The sequence below is a fragment of the Diadema antillarum genome, unplaced genomic scaffold (genome assembly GCF_040938485.1).
Source record: "Diadema antillarum isolate AM-2024a unplaced genomic scaffold, OU_Dant_1.0 scf00000145, whole genome shotgun sequence".
Taxonomy (NCBI): Eukaryota; Metazoa; Echinodermata; class Echinoidea; order Diadematoida; family Diadematidae; genus Diadema; species Diadema antillarum.
In genome coordinates, this window is record NW_027271034.1 from 239,092 (window position 1) to 262,002 (window position 22,911).

General features: G+C 37.1%; 1 protein-coding gene across 1 annotated transcript in view; it reads left to right on the top strand.

Moving 5' to 3' along the window:
- The window catches only part of LOC139721555 (deubiquitinase DESI2-like), a 33,706-nt gene extending 19,289 nt beyond the window's left edge, over window positions 1-14,417 (top strand). Inside the window, exon 6 of the mRNA XM_071632870.1 lies at window positions 5,335-14,417. Within this exon, the coding sequence (XP_071488971.1) occupies window positions 5,335-5,532 (198 nt within the window). The 3' untranslated portion in view covers window positions 5,533-14,417. The remainder of the gene's footprint in view (window positions 1-5,334) is intronic.
- Window positions 14,418-22,911: the final 8,494 nt, after the last annotated feature.

A 22,911-nucleotide genomic window follows, 5' to 3' on the forward strand; every position in this document is an offset into this window, starting at 1 on the left:
GTATTTATCACAGCATAAATGTGTGTTGTTGTTGTTTTTTTATAGATCTAGGACACAGATCACATCTTGCCAGTTTTCTTGAGGCTGAGTGTACAATGTTGATGTTCTTTTGGCAGTTGCTGCTTACAGTACCCGGTATATAAAATATCATTCATGATGTTGAATGGCGGCTCGTCATTGATAGACACGCGAATCGTCCTCTCCACTTTTAGATTCCATTTCCTGGATTTAGCCAAATTTCTTGGAATACTTACCTGGATTTATTATCATATCATCATTTGCTAATTCCACCATGAGCAAGGACGGACGTAAAAATTATCCAAAACGTGGGAAACTGCTGGATTTGGAAGGTGGCGGCACCTGTAGCGACGACAGTTCGTCTGGGACAGGTGAAAGTAAGCAAAAGTTCCCTACTCATTGGGGATGCACAGCACAGTGTTCAGAGTGCATTGATACCAGTACTTTCTAGTCCAACCATGGAGGTACCTCCATGGTCCAACAGAATACTTGTCTACCAGTATTTTGAGTGGCCTGTCTGGTAATTGGAAACAAGTCGGATACATACAGCTGGGTGTACGTTCACACTCACTTTACTCTGTTTTGTGTACACACCATTTACTAGCAATGTAAATTTACATTTCCTATAGAAATGAATATCTAAATTCAGCTCTATCAAAAGAAATTGGAAATTTACCTCGTACACACATTCTGATGAATCAAATTTGTATCCCTAGCAGGTGCAACATTTTGCTTTTTCATGATAACAATATTTACTAGTTTGTAACTGATTGAAGAATTGTCCTACATCAACACAAATACATGTAAGCACCAATTATTCAGTGTTTCAATAGTAGCAGTGATAAACCAGTTGCAGTTGAAATGATTTGATTGATGCAAGAATCCATTAATTTAAATATTCACTTTGCTATAAAAGACATTTATGTAATTATTATTTTTGTGTGTGCAAGTACTCTTGAAATTTGATAATAATCTTACCCAGTGGATGTTGATAGAAAGAGAAATTCATATCTTACAAAGATTCATATTAAGTGCTTCACAGGTCTTTGATCTGTTCTGCAGAGCATTATGTAGGATAAGAAAATAAAAATACCACACTGTGTGTTACCTATCATAATCTACATCACAAATTCTTTATTGTGAAATGTACTTAGAACTTTTGCAGCTAGAATATATGTGTGTAAAACCAGAAATTGTTGTATTCCTTTAATGTTGTTAATTTTGTGAAAGCCAAGATTTGCAAAATTAAAATGCACATGAAAGCTCTTGTCTGCACAATATGCATTGAATGCCAGTGGCAATTTGCGAAAATTTCCTGCCACGGAAAAGGCCGTCGACTCTAATTTGCAAAAATTTCATGCTGCGAAAATTTCCTGACAATAACTACTTCATGTACTTACTTATATGTACATTGTAGCAGAGCTCAAGATGCTGGTTGTTACAAGTACCAGTCCAAGGAGTTTCTGAGTTAAGATGGTTTGCATGTAATCTCGAGACACAGCTCCAAGGCACAGTTGAGTTTTTGATACAGTAAATTGCTAGTCAAAGTGTAAATATCTGATTGAAAAATTTTCATGATGCTGATGCTTTAAAGTAGATAGAGAAAAAGAATGTTATACTTCATAGTTGTTAAAAATGTCATTATCTTTACTTGATCAATGCAATACTGTAGTACTCTTAACCCATTGAGGACGAGTCCCGAGTATACTCGGGCAGGTGTTATGGGAAATGCGTGTTGTGGGAAATGCGTGTTGTAGCAAAATCAAACCGTCCTCGACGGGTTAAAGCTCGTTTCATGATGTTACTCAAGATTGCTCTTTAAAAAATAATACAATTCAGTCCCCCCTCATTGAGATTGAGACTGCCAATTTCCATTCCATTGGTATTTCCATGCTGATAATTGCATTTTTCTTGTTGCCATGGTTATTTTCTGACGACCACATTGTGCAGAGACAGAGCCTGAAAATCAATTTTGTCAAGAACTTCATTTCATGTAACTTGCCATCTCCATGTGACATATGTATTCATACTGGATTCTCATGAACATGCTGTAAACACTAGCTTTAAGATTAAAAAAAATCATCCTGCTTTTCTCGCAGCTTTCAAAATGTCAGATATCACAAACTTACAATTTCAACTAAACCACCAGTAAACATTTTACTCAAGCGTGTGACACAATGGCTGCATCAAAAATAAAAGGCTCCGTGTGGGTAGGCCTACTGATATACTGTAAAACTGGAAATTTTCATGGTGTTGAAATTTTCGCGCATTTTGCGCATCCATAAACTAGCGCGAAAATAAAAGCACACAAATATTTTTGCTTGCCATATGTTCCAGTAGTTGATGTCTTGATTCCGTGGAATTAAAAACCTGCAAAACTTGTACCCGGCCGAGCGCGAAAAATTAGTCGCACAAAATATCCACTTTTACAGTAATCTGACCAGTATTTACTGCCTTGAAAAGAGAGCAAAACACAGCCCTGTAGTCTGGTGCAGGAATTACAGCATATATGACTAAAGCTTGGCTCTCTGCAGTAAATGACTTGCAGTGCCATCTTTCTCTTCCCACCTCACTCTCTATGTACAGTATATTCATTCTCTCTCGGCCTGAAACTGTGAAACACATGCTAATAGGCAGATCAAGGCTACTTCCTCATAACTTGCGAGACAAAGTTGTTAATGTGTGATCACAGTGAGAGACAGTCGTTAATGGGAGATCACAGGGGTCATTACACTTTTTTTTTTTTGTGAATGATGACATTAAAGTAATGCCCTCCACAGTGTACTTGATATCCTTACTGAGGATTCCTATCATTGTCATTTTAAAGGACATTCTGTAGTAGAGAATCATTTTGCATTAAAAGTAATCAGTTTGAACTTCCCCTGTAATCATTTGTACAGTTATGCAGCATAAAAATCAGGTTCATAAGATAGAGATATATGCCATGAAAAACTGTATAAGTCTGTTGATTGAAATCCTGGCCAGTGGTATCGAAATGAAAATAACCAGTGTAAGTTTCATTTCTTCTACATAAAGTGCTGGTATGTACACAGTGCTTCCTCTCTTTGAATATTGTGTTGTAAGCATCAAGCAAACAGAAGTAGAAATTTCATCAAATTTGGATGTACATGTTGTAGAATATGGACTTTATGGAGCTTCAGTGGTTCATATGGTTCGTGGAACAATGATATTTTGTTGCAACTACAATGGACTTAGTGTACAGTTGCATATGACTGACTGTATGTGAAAATTACATTCATGAGGTAAAGACATACAAAAATATTCAAATTATTCTTTTGAATGACTATTTCCAAATTTTTCAACTTTTCATTAACAATGAGTGGAAGCACGGAGTACAGAGATTCTTGATCATAATCAACAAACAAACGTGATAGGTTTAGGTTATTATTTGTTTAGTTTTTTTCTACATGTATATATCTTCATACCATTGTAATAGTCTGAAATTGCATCAAATTCATCTCTGCCTCCTCAAATCTTGAATATTGATAAAAGAGGTATTCTTGCTGTGTTTGAATATATGAACATTAGTCTGAAAAAGAAACAACTGTATGATTTATTTTCATGAAGAAGAAGAAAACTCTGCCTTGTTTGTTCCTATTCACATGCAGCTGTGTGTGTGTGTGTGTGTTTGTCTGCATGTGGAGGTTATACGTAAAGATTAATACTTCCTCTGGGAAAAGAGCTCTTTTATGCTGTATGTAATTTGCAGAGCATTCATTGCAGAAGTTTTCTGAGACACTGTTTAAGGATACAGTATGATAGAATATGTAAGAAAAATAGACATGAATATGTTATGTAGAGTCTCATCAAAAGTCACTTTATGTCTGGTATTCTCATGCAGCTGACAATAAGATGTTTTGATCACCTGTACTGCTGTTTTCATCTGCCAAAGAACCTGCTGGATACTATTAATAGTCATCATCTTGCTTATATTCCCTCAGTATGCAGCATGTACTACACTGTATATGGCTTACACCTCAGTATAATGTACATACTTTGTACTTAGCACTTTCAAACTGAATACAAACTTATTGAATAACAAAAATTGAGAATGAACTATTTCTCCGTATGAACATTTATATATAACACTTTTACATGATAGATCCACGAACTGTATGAACAACTGAGTTATAGTGTATTACTCTAAACTGTATGAAGGTAAAATTGATAAGACTGATCTACATGTGCATTATGCAAATGTAGCTGCTTACAGTTTGCATACGAATTGTAGAGTACATATAGACTATGTTTGCTAAATTACAGATTGCAATAATTTTGTGCAATAACTCTAAATGCAAGCTTGGTCTTGTGAGATAGTATTACATGTAAGGTGAAGTGGTACAGTTACAGTATACTAACCAACATATGATATCTACAATTGTGCTATCACTATGTATGTGTACATGTACAATGTAGGGTGCAGTTGTACCAAATGCACACTTCTTGAAATACATTATTACAGAAGTAATGGAAAAGAAAAAGAAGAAGAAATGCTGACAGAAACTACTGAGTACCAATTGACCGTATCTTTCAGCTCATGGATGTAATACTTCATAAATGAAGACTAGCCGTGATAATTGGGAATTTCCATATTTGCCAGCATGCAGGCCGCATGTTTTTTTGTTTGTTTGTTTGTTTGTTTTTTCAACATTTGATATCGCACAGTCTTGGTGTGGCCTATGTGCAGCAATAGTGCAAGTGCCAAATGCAAGTGTTTCTGTGGCTGGTTGCATTTTTATGATTTTTTTTTTCTTCTAAAAATATGTTGTGTTGGCATACACCTTACACAGAAGGAAAGATAATTTTGGAAACTTTTAGTCACATTAATTTCTCAGTGCTAAATGCAGCATTGATGGAGCTTGATGCAGCTCCATAACTTCCGTCTTGCATCAAGTTTTTCTTCTACCGCTTCTGAAAAGTGAAACTAAGAAGGGGATTTTCTATCCTTTATGTCTCCATTCATGACTTTGCCCTTCCTGAGATTATTGATATACTAGTGTTTCTGAATATATCTGTGTGACTTAGAAGAAAAGAGGTGTACAATGTACGTATGTATGCATTTCCTTTTCAGAAGGATAAGTTTGTTGTTGTTGTTGTTGTTGTTGTTGTTGTTGTTGTTGTTGTTGTTGTTGAAGTATTTTTCTCTTTAATCCAGGTGGTAATAGGAGATCAACTCTGAGCTCAACAAATTGCCATACAGGTGTTCATTTTGTGCATGCTCCTCTTCTCTTTAAAGACTTCCTGCCTATAATTTCTCACTGCACTGTGGCTTTCTTGTGTCTGGTGCACCTGTAGATACTCTGCGGTAAGGAAATCCCCTCCTGGATCAACCGACTAGCTGCGGTGGGAGCCCGCCTTCCCTTCATGGAGCGCATGCTGCCAAAGGAGTGGCTTACCCCCCTGGCTCTGGTGGAGGGTAACTCTGTGAAGGAACCGGAGCCAGCTAGGACCCCAAGTGACTCTGAAACGGGGAGCAAGTCATCATTATTATGACAGCCCTGCCAACCTCTTTGAACATTTCCTTTTTATCCTTTTTCTTTGGACTGACTTACCCCCATTCAAAGTGCTTCAAATTTTGTAACAAAAAGAAAGAGGCATGTGGATGTGAATTCATTTGGATTCTGAGATCAGTCTTTAGAAGTGAATTTCATCGACTTTGTGCTCACAAACATTAACTGACTCAGTATGGAAAGGGAAGAGATACATAGGCAATTAATACCTGCATACACTCAAAACAATAAGAAGTACTTACTAGTCCATTTTATACAACACAAGAGCATGAAATTATGTACTGATGCTAATTGAGCAACAAAAGAGTCTTTGGGTAATTGGTTATATCTCTGCTTTTCAAGTTTGATATACCCTCACATATAACAGTTAACTTATTCATTCTAAATGCGCAGGTTGGGGTAGGTAAGTACATCCTGGAAGATTGTTTATGACATTTAGGAATATTTGATATGATGAAAGCAAACATAGATATCTATTTTTGTGTGCATTTGTACTTGTGTATATATACATATATATATAGCTAGTCATATTTAGAAAATGCAAAACTTTTTCCAGTGTGTAAATTTGATAGCACTAAAACTGTTTAGTTCATCTGCGTAAATTATTTGTACCAGAAGATTTACTGACAATTTAGATAAAGTTTTTATCTTTGTGGAACATGAAAGTATTTTAATAACCACTGCTGTTCCTATGGGTAACTATAAAATCTATGAGTATTATGTAACATGTGGTTTGTGCCTTTGTGAGTACATGTAGGAAAGAGTTCTGCATGAGATTGCTTTTCTATGGGAGAGAATGTGTGAAATAACTTGTGTGGTTTGTTACTAAGACATATGAAGACTCAGGAAAAGGTGCACTTTTAAAAAAGAACTGTTCATCAGAACAAAATCAGCTGGTCCCATGTGGAGAAATGTCCACAAACCTGTTAATGGCTGTGACTGTCCATGTGCTACTTCTTCAGGTATGATGTGCTTTAATCTTTATTTTCAAGCTAATGCATAATCTCACCTACATGGATCAGAATATCAAAAGTACATGTGGGTATTAAAGTGCTTATTTTGATGCCCTATCCAAGTTTCCTTCAAAAATAACAGTGGCTTCTTTCTGAGAAATTTTCTGGTGCGCACAAAACGGCTTACTTCAGTTCTTCCCATTGTGTGCCTAACAGGGTCTAAACAACTGAAACATGAAATCCAAAGACACTTTCATGAATGGGATATAATTACTACTCCTTGTTTCCTTTTACCTAAACATTGTTTGATGTATCTGATTTTGGTGATTTAATGTGAAGAAGACCCAATCTCATATTGTGTTCTGTTTTGGTGTCGTGTTCAAAGTAAGGTGGTGTCTGCACTCTTTCTCCTGTTGGCAAAAATTGCTATAGGAGCCATTGGGTTGACAACAATATTGTGAGATTAGGGTTGGAGTCCTAAAACAGTATACATCCTTCTGGGGGTGTAGCAATGCAGTTTGATCCTGGAAAGGTGTGACTTTGTTCAGAATTCTGCCCCCTGCCCTTCATCTTGATGGGCTTGGAGCTTACAGCTTACCAGATTAAAGCCATGGTAGCTGTGTCATCTGAGAGACCTGAATGAGTTCTTAGACATAAAAACTGAGCCTTTCAGGTTATAGGAAATTTGATACAAAAAGATACATTTGAATAGATTGTATGTGATATTTTCCATTGTCTGCTGGTCTTGTGTTGACGTACAGGTGTATTTCGGTGCAGATGGTGCTATTTCCTTCATACCACACTTCATATCACCATTGATCATTGCCTGTAATGTATATTAAATATTTTTTGCTCAATAAGTGTGGAAGCATGTCCATCAGAACTGGAAATACATAAATTGTCACCCTCAATGTCTTTTTCATCAGTGATGGGATTTAAGACAGAATTTTATTTTGTTTTTCAGTGGTCTTTAAAAAAATTTTCTCTGAGAAAACATACACAAAAGATTTCAGTGTGACCATCCATGATATGTGAATGCAAGATTGTGGATCGAAAAAGGATGTGAAATCGGGTTACAAATCATCGAGTTACATTTCAAATTGGTAGAATGAATTTCGTCGATATGGGTGTAGTGGCAACTTAATGCCCTTATCATTCTCAACCGACAGTTTGTGAGCACTGCAGGCATGTGTGCAGAGTATCCTGCAATATAAAGATATTTTGCTTTTCTTGTGCGCTCTTTGAAGTCATTCATAAAATGAGTAGTCTTTTTCTCACAAGCTGACAAAGTAAACTGTGTTTGAATAATGAAGCAGTCCTCATTTCACTACCTTGCAAATTATGTAATTCATATCCAGAGCCACACTGTATGATGTGAGTGTCTTGGTATGTACACAATACTGTTCACCCTGAAGGGATAGGAGTAGCTTGTGTGTATTGTAATTCAGAGCATGTTACACATTAATTTGCACTTTGATATGTGTAGGTGAGATAAATTGAATGTATCTGTTTTATCTTGAATATGTTTGTATTTCAACACCTATTAAACAAATATCTATGTGTAGCACAATTTCATGTAGAACAGGGAGGTGAAAATGTACGGTACCTGTATACAATGCATCAGTATGCTCCACAAGGTGTATTTCAAATGTTGTATGTTTGTAAATTATTTATTTCTCTTGGAAGTGTGCTGTGCAGTGCATTTTTTTTTTTAATGCCTCCGCCACGAAGTGGTGCCGGAGGCATTATTTTTTTTGCTCTGATCATATTACGTGCATCAGTTAAGTCCAAAATTACTGATATGTGGAGTAAAAAGAGCAATCAGAATGTAAAACCTTCAAACTGAAGCTATCAAAGAAGAGCTTTGATATTTTGCTTGCCCCTTCGTTGCTTTCATTTTGAGGCCGTAGAGATCTCCATTGCCATCAAAGATCCATTATGATGTTATGTCTAAGAAAAGATTATCCTGTAGCTATTTCCCCAGCTCTATGCTTTACTGCTTGCATGTACCATGGACATGATATGTGGCATTTGGGTGGATTTATATATAATTTTGCTACAAAGTTGGTCATGCCTCGATTATTGTCATGGTGTGGTTTAAACACTGAATCAATTTACTAACTGACAATGCGATACATTACAGAAACTTGTATTTAACAGATTACTCACTATGTATCACACTGTAGGCTGAAATGTCTTGTAGTTGAGGAAGAGAAGTTTCTTGAATCAGAAAGTCAAATTGAAGTAGCAGATAATTTGAGTTCAAATGTGGATGAATGCGGAGAAAGTACTGTCCATTGAAAATAAGTTGATAAATAGGTAATTTGGGACACCAAGAATAGCCTGCTTAGTCATATGACTTTAATTCCTACTTATAGAGGGCAGTTTAGCACAGCATTGACATAAATTCCATGCTTTCTTGGCAAAATGGTTTCTTGTGACCGTATATCAGAGACAATTGAGTTTTACACCATATCCAGGAAAGTCCATGCAAGGTAATTTGTGCTCACAAAGTTGGTGATTTCTTTTCCATAAGTTATAGCCTGTAGCTTTTGTCTCCTAAATAGACCGCTGTTGTGAGGTGTCCAAGAACAACATGTAACATAATCTTAACTGAGTCAACATTGTGTTTTAATCTTAGAGGTAATGTATGCTATGTGTGTTCCAAGTAGAGCCCTGAGTGCATTACTTTCAGTATTATCACCATCAGTCATATAAGTTTGAATAAAATCTTGCAGGATTCCTGTTAGATAAGCATTGTAACCATGTTGATTACTAGAAGTAATTTTTATAAGGAAAATTTATATCTGGAAATATTTTAAGATATTTTCTTGCCTTGAGAAAGCATGCTTCCTCTTTTTTTGTTTACTTGGTATGCACCTTTCTGATATGGTTCCGTTTTATGAAAAATATGCGCTGGGTTGTGTTATATTTAAGTCATTTTCATATTTTTTTTTCTTTGTAAATGCTATCAACCTATTATTGAAATACCATTATAATGATAGTCTCCTATATTCTGTAGTTTCTATACAGCTAGCTTTACATACACTGTAGATGCTAGTGAAATTTTGATAGGGATGCGTTTCATAGAAAAAATTTATCAGAAGTTTCAAGGCCACATCACAAACCATGACAATTATTCAGGGCAATAAACAGAGAGCCTGTGTAGTTTAATATTGACTGATATATAAGGTGAAAGAGCTTTGTTACATTAAGCTGCTTGATTTAGAGTCTTGGTTGTTATTGTTGTTTTTTTTTAAACCTCTCTCTCTCTCTCTCTAGTCTGCTAAAGTGTGATATACTTATTTGTTGGAAAAGTGAATTATGTGCTAATATCCCTGCATGCTTGTGCAACAGCAATCCAAATTGTTAAGACAAACTTACATGGTAAATCTGAATCTTCAGATAGACAATAAGAGTATTTTTGTTATACTAGCCAGAGAAGAAGAAATTGGTTCCATGACATTTGCTCCTGTTACAGTTGCTCCCATTAAATATCTGCACGCTAAACCAAATACAGAACCTACCCACAAACATAACCCTAACCCTATTCCTTACCTTTACATCAAACTAATCCTTAAACCCTATCATAACCCTAACCCTAAGTCCTTGGAGAAAATAAGATGAGTAATTGTTGCAGGAGCAAATGTTGTGTCGCCAAGAAATGATTTTTGATAGTCTTCATGACATGTAGTGTTAAATATTGCAGTCATTAATTCCTGTTCATGAGACTAGCGCTAGAAAGCATTGCATTTTTGTTGAAATAAAAAGTTGTGTAGGCCTTACATGCATCTATCGCCATACCTGAGTATTCGTCACTGTGATTATGAAGGAAAAAAGATTGGATTTACACCTGCCCGATGGTCTAGCCTAAACACAAAATGGGAATTTGGAACATCAGTCTATGAGAGTTCATGTCTGTCAGTTTTCCCATTTTATTTTTATTGCCAAGATTTAGAGGCGTTATAAAGGACTTAGAATTGACGAGGTTTAATGCTCTGGATTTTTGTAGCTCTGCAGCGTAAATTTTGATCAATCGATGCATTATCTGCTGTCGGTGTGGTGCGTAATTGCAGTTGCCGGGCCAGTAAATACTTAATGGCTTCACGACGGCGTGCAGTGTGGTTAGTTTTGCTGGTAGAATTGTCTCTCGTGCAATTCACAGGTAGCTGTGTGTACCGGTAGTCTTCTTTGGGACAAGCTGTCTAGATGTCTGCAGATATTTGTGATCTCTGCAAGGTATCTATTATACCAAAGCTCTCTCCTTGCTACAAGGTGATTTAAATTACTAAAATTCTCTAGCTCCATCAGTCATTAAATGATATTCTCACAAAGTACTTTCCAAAGAGGCATTATGGTACAAAGTAGTCCACTTACTCAATAGGTATTCACATGAGGTAGACTCTATAATAAGTGTTGTTGTTGTTGTTTTCAACCCAATAGCTCGTGGTAATGATCTCAGTTCATCCACATTCATGGCTGCACAGAGGCAATTTCCATACATATTAGTGCAGGCTGAGTGGTAACTGGGTAGATGGATCAGGCACTGTTTAAGGAGAACCCTGGGGTGGGATTCCATCTTGTATGAAAGAACCACTTCACTCCAGAGCAGTGAAAGAGATTGACATCAATAAATTGTTAAAGGTGTCATACAGATATTTGCAAAGGTCAGATGACTGGGAGAATGTGGTGCTGCAAGACGCATATATTCTATGAACCGTGGCTTATCATCTGTGTATTTGTTAATAGAAGAAGAGATATGGGTTTACTTCTCATCGTGGGTTATTATACCTACTGAGAAGTTCAGAACAATAGCATCTTTTTATGAAACGCTCCTCAGTGCAGCTACAAGTGTTGATGCCTTCTGAAAAGTCGATTTGCATTGAATTACCAAAGATTTTATGTGGATTTGTGTTCACTGCCGGACCACTGTGGAATAGTAGTGAAAATCGTACAATTCTCAGAATCCTCATTGTACTGGAAAACAAAACAAAACAAAACAAAATATAATATACCAAGGAAAAGGAACAAACATGTAGAGGAGGTTCAGTGTATGGTCAACTAATCAAAAAGCAAGATCAGTAGTGGACTGGCAAATCTTGTCGTCTGGCAAAATTTTTAGCTTGGCATACATGAAAAAATACAGAGACATCCTTGTTCAATTTGGGTAGCGTATCAAGGTGCTGGGCTGGACGGTCGTGAATAAACATTACACGATGACGTCACAAATTCATCGATTGCATGCATTGCATACAACACTCGCACCAAAACATGAATGCATTACTACAGTAGTTCTGCGTAGGATACACAAAACATTATAAGAATCCAAAACAACCCAAGCATGGCAGCAAATCTCACATAGCTCAGTGGGTTGGGCGCAGAGTCTTAGACTCAACGCAAAGGGCTGTGCGGGTTCGAAATGGGTTCGAAACCTGATCAGAGTCTTGATATCATTTTCACCATGTTTTTTGTGTTTTTATAAAGTGGGATTGAGGTTTATTTCGTCAGTAAATTGAAGTCTTTTAAGACATCAAAGTGCAATACACGTCTATGACTGACGTCAGTACTAATGCATATTTTTGACCGTCCAGCCCAGCACCTTAATACGCTACCTTCAATTTGCAAAAGCATTGATTCTCCCAAAGATGGATAATTCACCCTCTCCCCCCAAAAATGATCTCAAAATAGATTTTTTTCTTAAAAATAGGAAAAAAAACCCAAAATGATGACAATAAATTACCACTCACAGTGTACTTATCAAAATAAAGTCAGGAGCTCAGGCCAGGATATAAAAGGTCAGATATTTGCAGAGGGTTGTACAAAAGCTACACTGCCCCTTCAAATATCAGTGAGCTATCCACTTAGGGATCGACCTTGACTGTCCTGGAGCATCTTAGCATGAGATTCTCAGCACCAGAGATGAAGAGCCATGGGTTTGAATTATAGATTTTCCCACCAAAGGGTCTAGCAAAAACAAAAACAAAAACAGCAATCCCTTGGCCATAGTTAAAATGCAGTAAGTGTACAGCTAGGGAAAATATCACACTCTTGATTCTGGAGCATGGGAGTATTTTGTAAATGATTGTCTCTTTGCCTACAGTAGGGATACTCGAGTATTATATGGAAGACTATTCAAGCCAGAATGCTTTAGCTTGTTTGATATTTTGTTTCTCTGCATTTTGTTTTGGTAGGAGGATATTGGGAGCCATCCCAAAAGAGATTGCTGTCATAAATCATGATATGTCAAGATAGCCCATGATATGCTGTGAAATATGTCTTTAAAGTGCTGGTACATCCTTTCATGGTCTGCCGTACCTGCAAAAATCTGTGTGAAATATCTGCATGATGAAAAATATTGTTTTGTTAAATAATTCTCTTTATACCTGGCGTCATCATACGTGCAGCTCAGAGACATTCATATAGATATGTTAGCCTGGTAAATAGCCAGCCACAGATTCCATGAATTGCTGTATTTATTTGTTTGATAGATTTAATATCCTCTTTGTAGATTTTTTTTTTCTCTTTTTCATAAAGCCTCTGATGATTCATGTGGTTAATGATGTGTGCTTGATTACTCGCTTGCCAACGCAAGACTGATTTGAATGCTAGAGAGCTCCTTTAGCCTGTTTTGAAATGTACCCCCACGCGCCTAATAGATTGAGGCTGGTAGTTACTGAAGCTCTGCACTTTCTTCGTCCACAAGCTTCCCAACAAATTATTTATATGCTTGACAGCTTGATTGAGGCATTCTAGAGAGCAAAGTACCCCGTGGTACAAGCGAGATGTGTAAATTAGAGAGCAGAATATCTTGCCAAAGACATTACAGGCATGTAGTGATAGAAGTAAGAGTATGGAGGACAAGCAAAAGAGATTAACTGGTGTCGTGTAATTGGCAACATGTCATAATGGCAGTAGTCCAGTGCATTTTATTACAGACATCTCTTTATCATGATACATTTTGGTCTCGGTGGTGATCACTTAGTTTAACGTCATAAATGCACATATTCTGTAAATATTTTCAAGAAGGCATTGGATCATTCGTGTGATGAGAATTTTTGCATGGCGCATTATATGTTTGGCAGATGTTATGTGACATGAACAGTTGTGTATGGCTTGTCGTAGCTTAGAAACTGAAAAAAAAGTATTGTTTTCATAATGAGTATATGCAGTGAGGGAGTTTTGTAATGCATTTGAATTAAAAAAAAAAAATCAAAAGAGTTGCAAAACTGGTGAAGGATTTGCAATTCACTCGGATTATCGTAAAAAGTATACATTAAATTAGATATGTTACAATACTCCCTCATTATCCCTGCTTGCTCTTATGATGAAGGCTGTTTTCTTGGCATCCATGTGTTTCATGAGAAAAATACTTGTTTTCAAATTTGTATGCCAATGAATTTGCTTGATTTGGCATGCAACGAAGAACAAAAATTGTTGAAATTAGTCTTGTTACCATAGCTACTGCCTTGGGTTGATTTGTCTAGGGGTTAGTTTTTGTTTTGTTTTGTGTTGTTTTGTTTTGTTTTTGGAGAGAAAACATTCCCATTGTAGCCCCGTGTGCCAAATGATTGTTGTGTTATCTGTCCTGCAAAGAAAATGCAAGAAACCTAGTCAGTTGCTTCAGTTACTGTACATGGCAAAGAATGTTGGTCATGCTTCAGTTTTGAAGTTCGGCATTTATGCAGCTTTGCTCGGACACAGGGCAGAAAGTAAATCTGATTTTTATTGACAGTGACTATGAGCATCTTGCAAGACTTACTGCAATAGGTTGGTTTACCTATGTATTCAACTTTTGAGATCATTGTTCTCTGAGGACCTAGAGCCAAGCTTGTTCAGTTAACCTGCTCATACCAATAGCATTTCAACACTTGAAAAATGTGTCTATGTAGTTAGTTCTAGCCATAAAAAGCAAACCTTGCAGGGGGGGGGGGGGGGGGAGGGGAGTTATGTGATTGTCAGGAACAACCTTTTCTTTTAAAGACATGCATACAATTTTTATTGTACTAAACTATTAAAAAAAAGTCTGCTGCAAGTGACAGTTATGATAACAGGAATATCATTTTCAAGTTGTCATATTTTGTGAATCATTGTCAAGTACATTGCTAGTATTGCTCAGTGAATAGACTTTAAAAAATGTTGTAAGAACAATCAAGCTATCTTTTCTTTGAATTATCGCCATGAATTTTCCTCCAAGGAACATGGCAACCCCTACCCGTCATACTTTGAAATATTCAGCATGTTTCATCCTTCATGCATTCTTAATTTGCCTATTCTTCAGTGTGTCAAGCACTGTCAAATTTCAGGTATATTTTGATATAAAGATGTACTATATATCCAGTGAAACCATGAATTGTTAGTTGTGTATGTATTGATTCAGTAATTATGTTAGCTAGATGTGAATATTTTCATATGTAATGTGTCGTGATGCAGTTGTCAAATTACTAACAGTTGATGACGTGAAATGATTTTAAAAAGAGCTGTTTGATGTGATCATTGGTATTAGCCTAATTTGCATACTTCCACATAGAGGTCTCTTTACAACATCCATAACCAGTATTAAGTGTGCTATATCGACTCATACTTACCACTGTACAAGAATGTGTATCCAAAGAATGATATCAGTGTGAAGGGGGAAATCGACCCATGAAAAATTATTTTTTAGAAGAATTGAACAAATCAAATCAACAGAGATGTGAAAGCAGATAAACTTACAGCTTTAATGTTGAAGATGTGATTGTGTGAATGTTATTCAATAATGAGATTGAGCATTGGTTTGTGGGTACCTCAAGTTGACTGTATCAGGAATGTGATTGAATATTTTTTTCTGATTTTGGACAGTGTGTACAAGGCTATGGGGTTTTCTGTGTCAATCTGCACTTATCCCAGACAATGGGTCAATCTCTAGTGCAGTGAATGTCACTTTATTGACAGAAACCAGAGGATTGTGTGTTTGTCAACATTTTTGAAGTAGACATTATTTGAATTGGAGAATGTGTAATATATCAAATTCATGAAACAAACTTGTTTCCATGCAGAAAAGTTGGAAGTAGTGACATTGTGCCAGCTCAAAGGTACTAGGGGTTTACGTCCATCAGTCAAATACATCACAATAGCATGAACTACACAACCAGTCTGAGGTATCAGGCAACATAATCTACTATCTGTAAACATTACATCTTTATGATGTATCAGATTTCAATCAGAATTTCTCTTGCCTTTCTGCCTATGCTAAAAAGTTTTTTCTCTGTAAGGTTACTTCCTCATTGCGATTAGATCCTGAAATTCAAAGCTTGGGGATTTGCATGGTAATTTTGCAGAGGTGCTGTTATTTCTGGTATTTAGGGGGAATGCTATGAGTAGGCCAATTTAGCATGGACTAAAATGTTCTTCAAACCTTGTAGGTGCAAAGTAGTATCAGAATGTATTGATTTGATATTATGTCGAAAGAGGGCAATACACAAATAACGTTCTCAAGTAATCTGTCAGTAAAGAAGCATCACATGTTATTGCAAACATAAGTCCTCATTTATTTGATACAGGTCTCTACCAACATTTATCTTGCAGGAGAAAAAAAAAAAGAATGCAGTGTTTGTTTTAGATATCCTTCATTTCAGAATCCTTTTGAAGCCATAATATATGTGATGCCCTAGATACCTGTTCTAATAAGATAGGTATTGATAAACTGCATGTGTGTCATTCCTCATTCGGTGTCTGCAGCTTCTCTTCGTTACCCAGCATACCATTCCAGAGAGCTGTGCCATGTCAGTCTGTAGGCCGTGGAAGGTGTCCCAAGTTCCGCCAGAAATGAGTTGTGGGGGTGGGTGGGGGGGGGGGGGGGGGTAGAGATGATGGCTGGAAGTCATTTCCATCATGTTGTGCTGCTGTGCAGGCTCGACATAATTTACAGATTGACTATGAGTCAGAAGTCTGCTGGACAGGTTCAAAGACAGATGGATTATAATTCCACATCCACACATCTGTGTTCTGCATTTTGGAGAATTCACCTTTAATGCAGTGTGTTTAGGGTCGCTGACTTCTCATTTTCTGAAGTGAAGGAGCATAAGACGTATTTGTGCATTGTAATTATCATATATGACAAATTGTACCTGTGTTGCATTTAAAACACTGGAACTGGTAAACGGTCAAAGTATAGAAACGAGAATGCTTAGTACAATGATTACCAGGTAGCCAAACTTCTAGGAAATGTGCTGAAAACAGCATGAATGAGTATTATGTGAGTGGTTTTATCCTTGTTCATGTTATCATGCCTACCCTAATGGTGAATTTTTAAATTTAGTTTCCTTGCCATATTAAGTCATCTTTGTGCTGACTATTTTGGTGTGTTTTGGTTAGGACTATCTTGAAGTCATTACAAAGATGGTCAGTATTTCACTGCCTGCTCTCACGGGATATTCCACTCATTGGTGTAGATTGCAGATCTGAAGGGATAATAAACTTTACTATCACAGTTTTTGTAATATGTGTGTCAGAGTGCCCTCATTTCTTTCAGACTGGCTCTGAGTGACAATTCCATACATGTTTGAGATATTGTGCTGATGGAGTGGAGGAGTGGGGTGGATTCAAACCTGTGGAGGGAAATACAATGTATGTGTGTGTGTTTGAGTGTGTGTGTGTGTGTGTTTGTTTGTGTGTGTGTGTGCACTTACCCATGGTGGAAAACGAGGACACACACACACAAACTTTACATTTAAACAGAGGACACAGAGAACCGAGGATGTCCTCGGTTCGCAGATCATTCCAAACGGTCTGCTTTTGCATGTAGGGGTACATGTTTGTAGGTCCTCGATTAGCATTATTGTAATAAGTCCTCTGTTGTGTGGTAATATACGAATGAGTCCTCGTTTTGACAAGAGTCTTACTGACACACAGGTCCTCGGTTATGTGGTAAAATTTTTGTGGGTAAAACAGGTCCTCGGTTTCCTCCATAGACGCGTATGTGTGTGTGTGTGTGTGTGTGTGTGTGAGGAAGAGAGATAATTCAAGCAAGGATGCCAGAGTCATTTCATGAGAGGCCAAGGAAAATTCAAATCAATGATTAACGAGGCTGATTTTGTAATTTATTTTTTAATCCAATGCTGCAAATTAGTTGACACATTGAATAGCACATTTTTCCTTTGGAGGACCCTTTCTAAACCAATCTTTTTTTTTTTCTGTATCTGCTGGAGCTCAAGGCTTGCATAACAAGAAAGGATATGGGGAAAATTAAATGGAGTGACAATTCAATTGTGTGCAAGATGAAATTCACAACTACAGTATTCACATACAGCTACTTCCTCGACTACTATCTGACAGGGAAATTGCACTTTGGTACATGTATGTGTACAATTACTTTGCCTCGTTTCTGTGCAATTAGATATATGAGCTGAATCATTAGCGGCCAACAAGGCCATTACCCACGGCTCATATATTTGACCTGGTTTTTTTTTTTTCAGTTGGAATGTGGAACTCATTTAAAGCAGCTTTGAAGAAAACATGAAATAATGTACTCTCAAACCTAATTATAGAGTGATATCTAGCATCCGCAAATTACCAATTAATCACAATTGCTTCAAATCTGTAATGATCATTAATATCAACTATCAGTTTTGTTATGCATCGTAGACCAGACATCTCTCTTACCTCTTTTCCTTCTGTTTTCCATTCTTGTTCCCCCTTTCCCATCTTTTCTCTGACTTGACTCACTTGTGCTTTCTCTCTCAACCAGTTGTAAACATGTTTTATGCAGTTTTCTTGTCGAGGTTTACATTGAAACCCTTTTTTTCTCCATCCTATTTTGCCTATCTTCATTATTTATTGAAACTCCATTCAATATTTACCTCGGACCCGAGACAATACAAGCAAAAATTTGAACTATGTTCCACACATTCGTGAAATGAGAGAAGTGTGTAGAGAAGTCCAGAAGCATGGATGCTGCAATATACTGTAGAGTCCCTATATGTAGTTTTTACATGGTACACTTTTCTCAAACTATTGTTGGTTTTGTTTGTATTTAACCAGATGAGGACAAGCTGATTTTGCTTGACACACATTATCCATAAACACCTGCCCAAGTAGTAGCCTAATATACTCTTGACTAATCTTCAACAGGTTAAAGGGAAACAAAAAAGTCACCAATTATCAAATTGAGTTCTGATTCATTAAGGAGTGATAAATGGGTTTACTAGTGTGTAATTACAAAGACAATTTAATATTAAACACATACACATACACACACACACACACACACACACACACACACACACAAGCATGCAATTAACAAGAGAGAATTACTGACATACTTTCAGTAAGAGAAGCATGAGAGTAAAATGTGTACTTCAGTGTGTACATACCATAGCCACGTTGGAGAGGGAAAAGACAGTCATGAAGTATGTGTACTACTACCCATGAAATGGAATTCTATGGCATGGGATATGTGTATTTCACAAAGTTGTGATAGAGGAACAGTAAAAACTGGATATTTTCGCGTGCATAATTTTTCATGCTCCGCTGGTAAGATGAGTTTCGTGTGTTTTTAATTCTGTGAAATTGAAACATCAACTACAGAAACATATACAGGGTAACATGCAAAAATATTTGTGTGTTTTTATTTTCGCGCTCGTTTCTGGTAGCACACAATGCACGAAAACTTCATGTTCTTGGTGTGTGAAACCCCATTATAACAAGCTTACAAGGAGGTCCCATTTCTTAAGAAGGTGAATTCAGAAATCCTGATTTTCCATTTCTGTATTTAGCTGGTCACTTTCAAAGTACATTTACAAGTTACCGGCAAAAACGAGATAAAATCACTAGTCCTAGCAAACTTGTTATATTGTGGTTTCCCTGGCTTGTATCTCGTAGGAATGTCTTCATGCAGTAATGAATGCACCAACTGCTAGTGCTACAGACAACTGAAAATGCGACACAGTGATTGATATGCTGAATATCACATTTTAATCGTCATAACCGAGCTGATACCTGGTTTTGTGAATTAAGGTGTCTTTTAGACCAGTCTTCAGAATGTTCATGACAAGAATGAGGTTTTAAAGTGCAAGACTACTCAAACAGAATGCTACATGTAGGTCCTATAATCACACATGAAATAAGAAAGCTAACAAATTTTACGGTTACTCATGTTTCATGACAGTAGTATTCATCACAACCCTAAATGTGCAATTTGCACAGGCGATGAAGTTATCTCAAAATTCCCATTTTAGCACAGAAAAGTACTGAAAAATCATGTTATCTGCTTCATAATCTACCTTCTGCAACCCTTACCACTTTAAAGTCCTCATGGTAACGTTTTTTAAAATCCTACAAGAATGCCATGTGATGAATATAATACACCTTATTCTTTATGAATCCACTTAAAGGCAGATTTCATGAGGATGAAGATTTGTGGTCACACGTAAGTCAATGGGAAAAGTGTGAGGCAAAGATATCATCTCTAATTTGTATGTAAGATTGCAATCGATATCATTCTTTCATGATTACCTGTGAATCTTCAAAGTCTCAGTACCATTTTGTGTCCAATTATGAAGAAACTTTCATGGTTCTGTTTGTTTGTTTTTCATCGTATCTCGGGAGGCCAATTTGAACATGGCATTGAAAACAACACTTTAACTGTACCAAAAGTGGAATCACAGCAAAGGATCATAAGTAGACACGATGCAATTACGCTGGTAGTACATGATAGCTTGGCCTTGGTGGTCAGAAGACACAATTACAGTGTCAAGTATTGACAAGTACACTACATTGACATTAGACATGCAGGGTGAAGATTGAAAGTGTGTAAAATGACTGCATACGAGTAAATGAACGCAAGGTAGCTGTCATTTAACTGTGAAAAAAAAAAATGTGGGTAGCAAACATGAGACATTTGAGCTCTTTTAGCCTTGAAACTTGAACCTTCTCAGATCATTAAGCCTATACAAACAAAATGAATATGAACAGAGAGTGTCTCTATGCATTAGGAGTAATACAGTATCACAAATACATCGTACTGCACATGTACACAGGAATATCTGGGACACAAACAGTATGGGGAAGGGGGGAGCTAGTAATGAGTGAGCAGAGGATTCAAAAAGTGACTGTGTAGCATTTAATCAAACAAATCAAGACAAGAAATTTGAACCAATGGGAAATAAAGTGCAATGTAAATTGGAAATGTTCATACAATTCAATAAGCAAATCACAGAGAAAATACATTAGGCCTACTCTTTTTTTTTTCATGGTCCTTATCAAATATTAATTATTGATATTCATGTATGAACATTGTCAGTGGTGGATCTAAAGGGGGGCGCACCGGGCACGCGCCCCCTTTATTTTTTGGTAACAACAGAAATAAAAAGAAAAAAATGGAGGGGGTGCATGTGCCCCCCCCCCCACCCCCCCCCCCCCCCCTTTACGGAATTCCTAGATACGCCCCTGACTGTTACCCAAAAAATTATGACAAAAGCGTGAATGCTGTGCAGACAAACATGCAGGACATTTTAATCACACAATCTGTTAGATACAAGAGGATTATCTCAAAAGAATTTTGAACTAGTTAGGACAGATCTCACAATATTCCAAGTCTCAAATTTCCATAAGATGCTGCATCCTCGTATCATACATTCACTTCATTAATATATTCCATCAACTTCTGAAAGCACAATTTTCTGAGTTCTTACACTCGTCTGTTTGGCATCAAAAGAGTATTGGTTTTCTTTTCTTATCAATGCCAATATTACCGGTATGTCACATCTCCATGGCAACCACAAGTGGTTGTTATACAACATAACATGATGTCTGTGGAATCATCAAAGACAGATACATAATGTTACCATTGTTCTCACTGGTTTGTATATGACTTGTATAACTTGTGATTATAGGGTGGTGTGGTGATTCAGTCTGTAGGGTGTCTGCCTAGCAATCAAATGGCATGGGTGCGAGTCCCACTGAGTTTCACTAAGCAATGTTGTGTGTTGTCATGCCATCCCCTCTAGCGAGAGTTAAAACACTCTGTCCCTCGGAAAGAACGTAAAATGGAGCTCCAGTGCGTGAGAACCCATGCACATACAAGATCCTGCTTCTATCATTCGTTGCAACTAAAAAGCAGGGTGCAAACCTGGTGAAGTGGTCTGTCCAAAATAAACACAGGAGAACAGGCTGAAGATTCTGACTCCTCGTTGTCCGACCCAGGAGACTAGCAATAGTCGGCGAACAGTATCAACTGGGCATGTGACACCACACAAGATGAAGAAGACTTGTCATCTATATCCTAAAATTGCAACTTTTAGGGAAGTCTGCATCATAATCAAAATTTTGCCTTGTCCTGTGACACTTCAAGAACTGTCAGCCCTTGTAGAGACAATATATTGGTACATAATTCTCCAGAAATACATTTAATGGTGCAATGTACAACTACACCTTTTGCCAAAAACATTTAAACTTTGAGCACTCTGTGTAAGGCCCTTGTTTTACAACTTCACAAAAATGACTAATCCAATCAAAACAAGGAAAAGTAGAAATTACGCGGTGCGTAATATATGTCCCCGCCGGAAGTAGCATTTTGTAGCAAATGTACAATACAGGTCAAAAATCAAGGTCAAAGGTCAAATAAGTCAAAGGTCAAAATTCTGCGTAGAAGTTCTGAAGCCCTCACCTGGTGCCACCACATACATCAAACGGAATTGAAATCGGGTTAGAAATGGCGAAGGAGTAGCATTTTGTAGCAAAATATACAATACAGGTAAAAAATCAAGGTCAAAGGTCAAATAAGTCAAAGGTCAAAATTCTGTGTAGAAGTTTTGAAGCCCTCACCTAATGCCATCACATAAAGCAAACGGAATCGAAATCGGGTTAGAAATGGCGAAGGAGTAGCATTTTGTAGCAAAATGTACAATACAGGTCAAAAATCAAGGTCAAAGGTCAAAGAAGTCAAAGGTCAAAATTCTATGTAGAAGTTTTGAAGCCCTCACCTAGTGCCATCACATAAAGCAAACGGAATCGAAATCGGGTTAGAAATGGCGAAGGAGTAGCATTTTGTAGCAAAATGTACAATACAGGTCAAAAATCAAGGTCAAAGGTCAAAGAAGTCAAAGGTCAAAATTCTGTGTAGAAGTTTTGAAGCCCTCACCTAGTGCCATCACATAAAGCAAACAGAATTGAAATCGGGTTAGAAATGGCGAAGGAGTAGCATTTTGTAGCAAAATGTACAATACAGGTCAAAAATCAAGGTCAAAGGTCAAAGAAGTCAAAGGTCAAAATTCTGTGTAGAAGTTTTGAAGCCCTCACCTAGTGCCATCATATAAAGCAAACGGAATCGAAATCGGGTTAGAAATGGCGAAGGAGTAGCATTTTGTAGCAAAATGTACAATATAGGTCAAAGGTCAAGGTCAAAGGTCACGACTGAAATTCTGTGTAGAAGT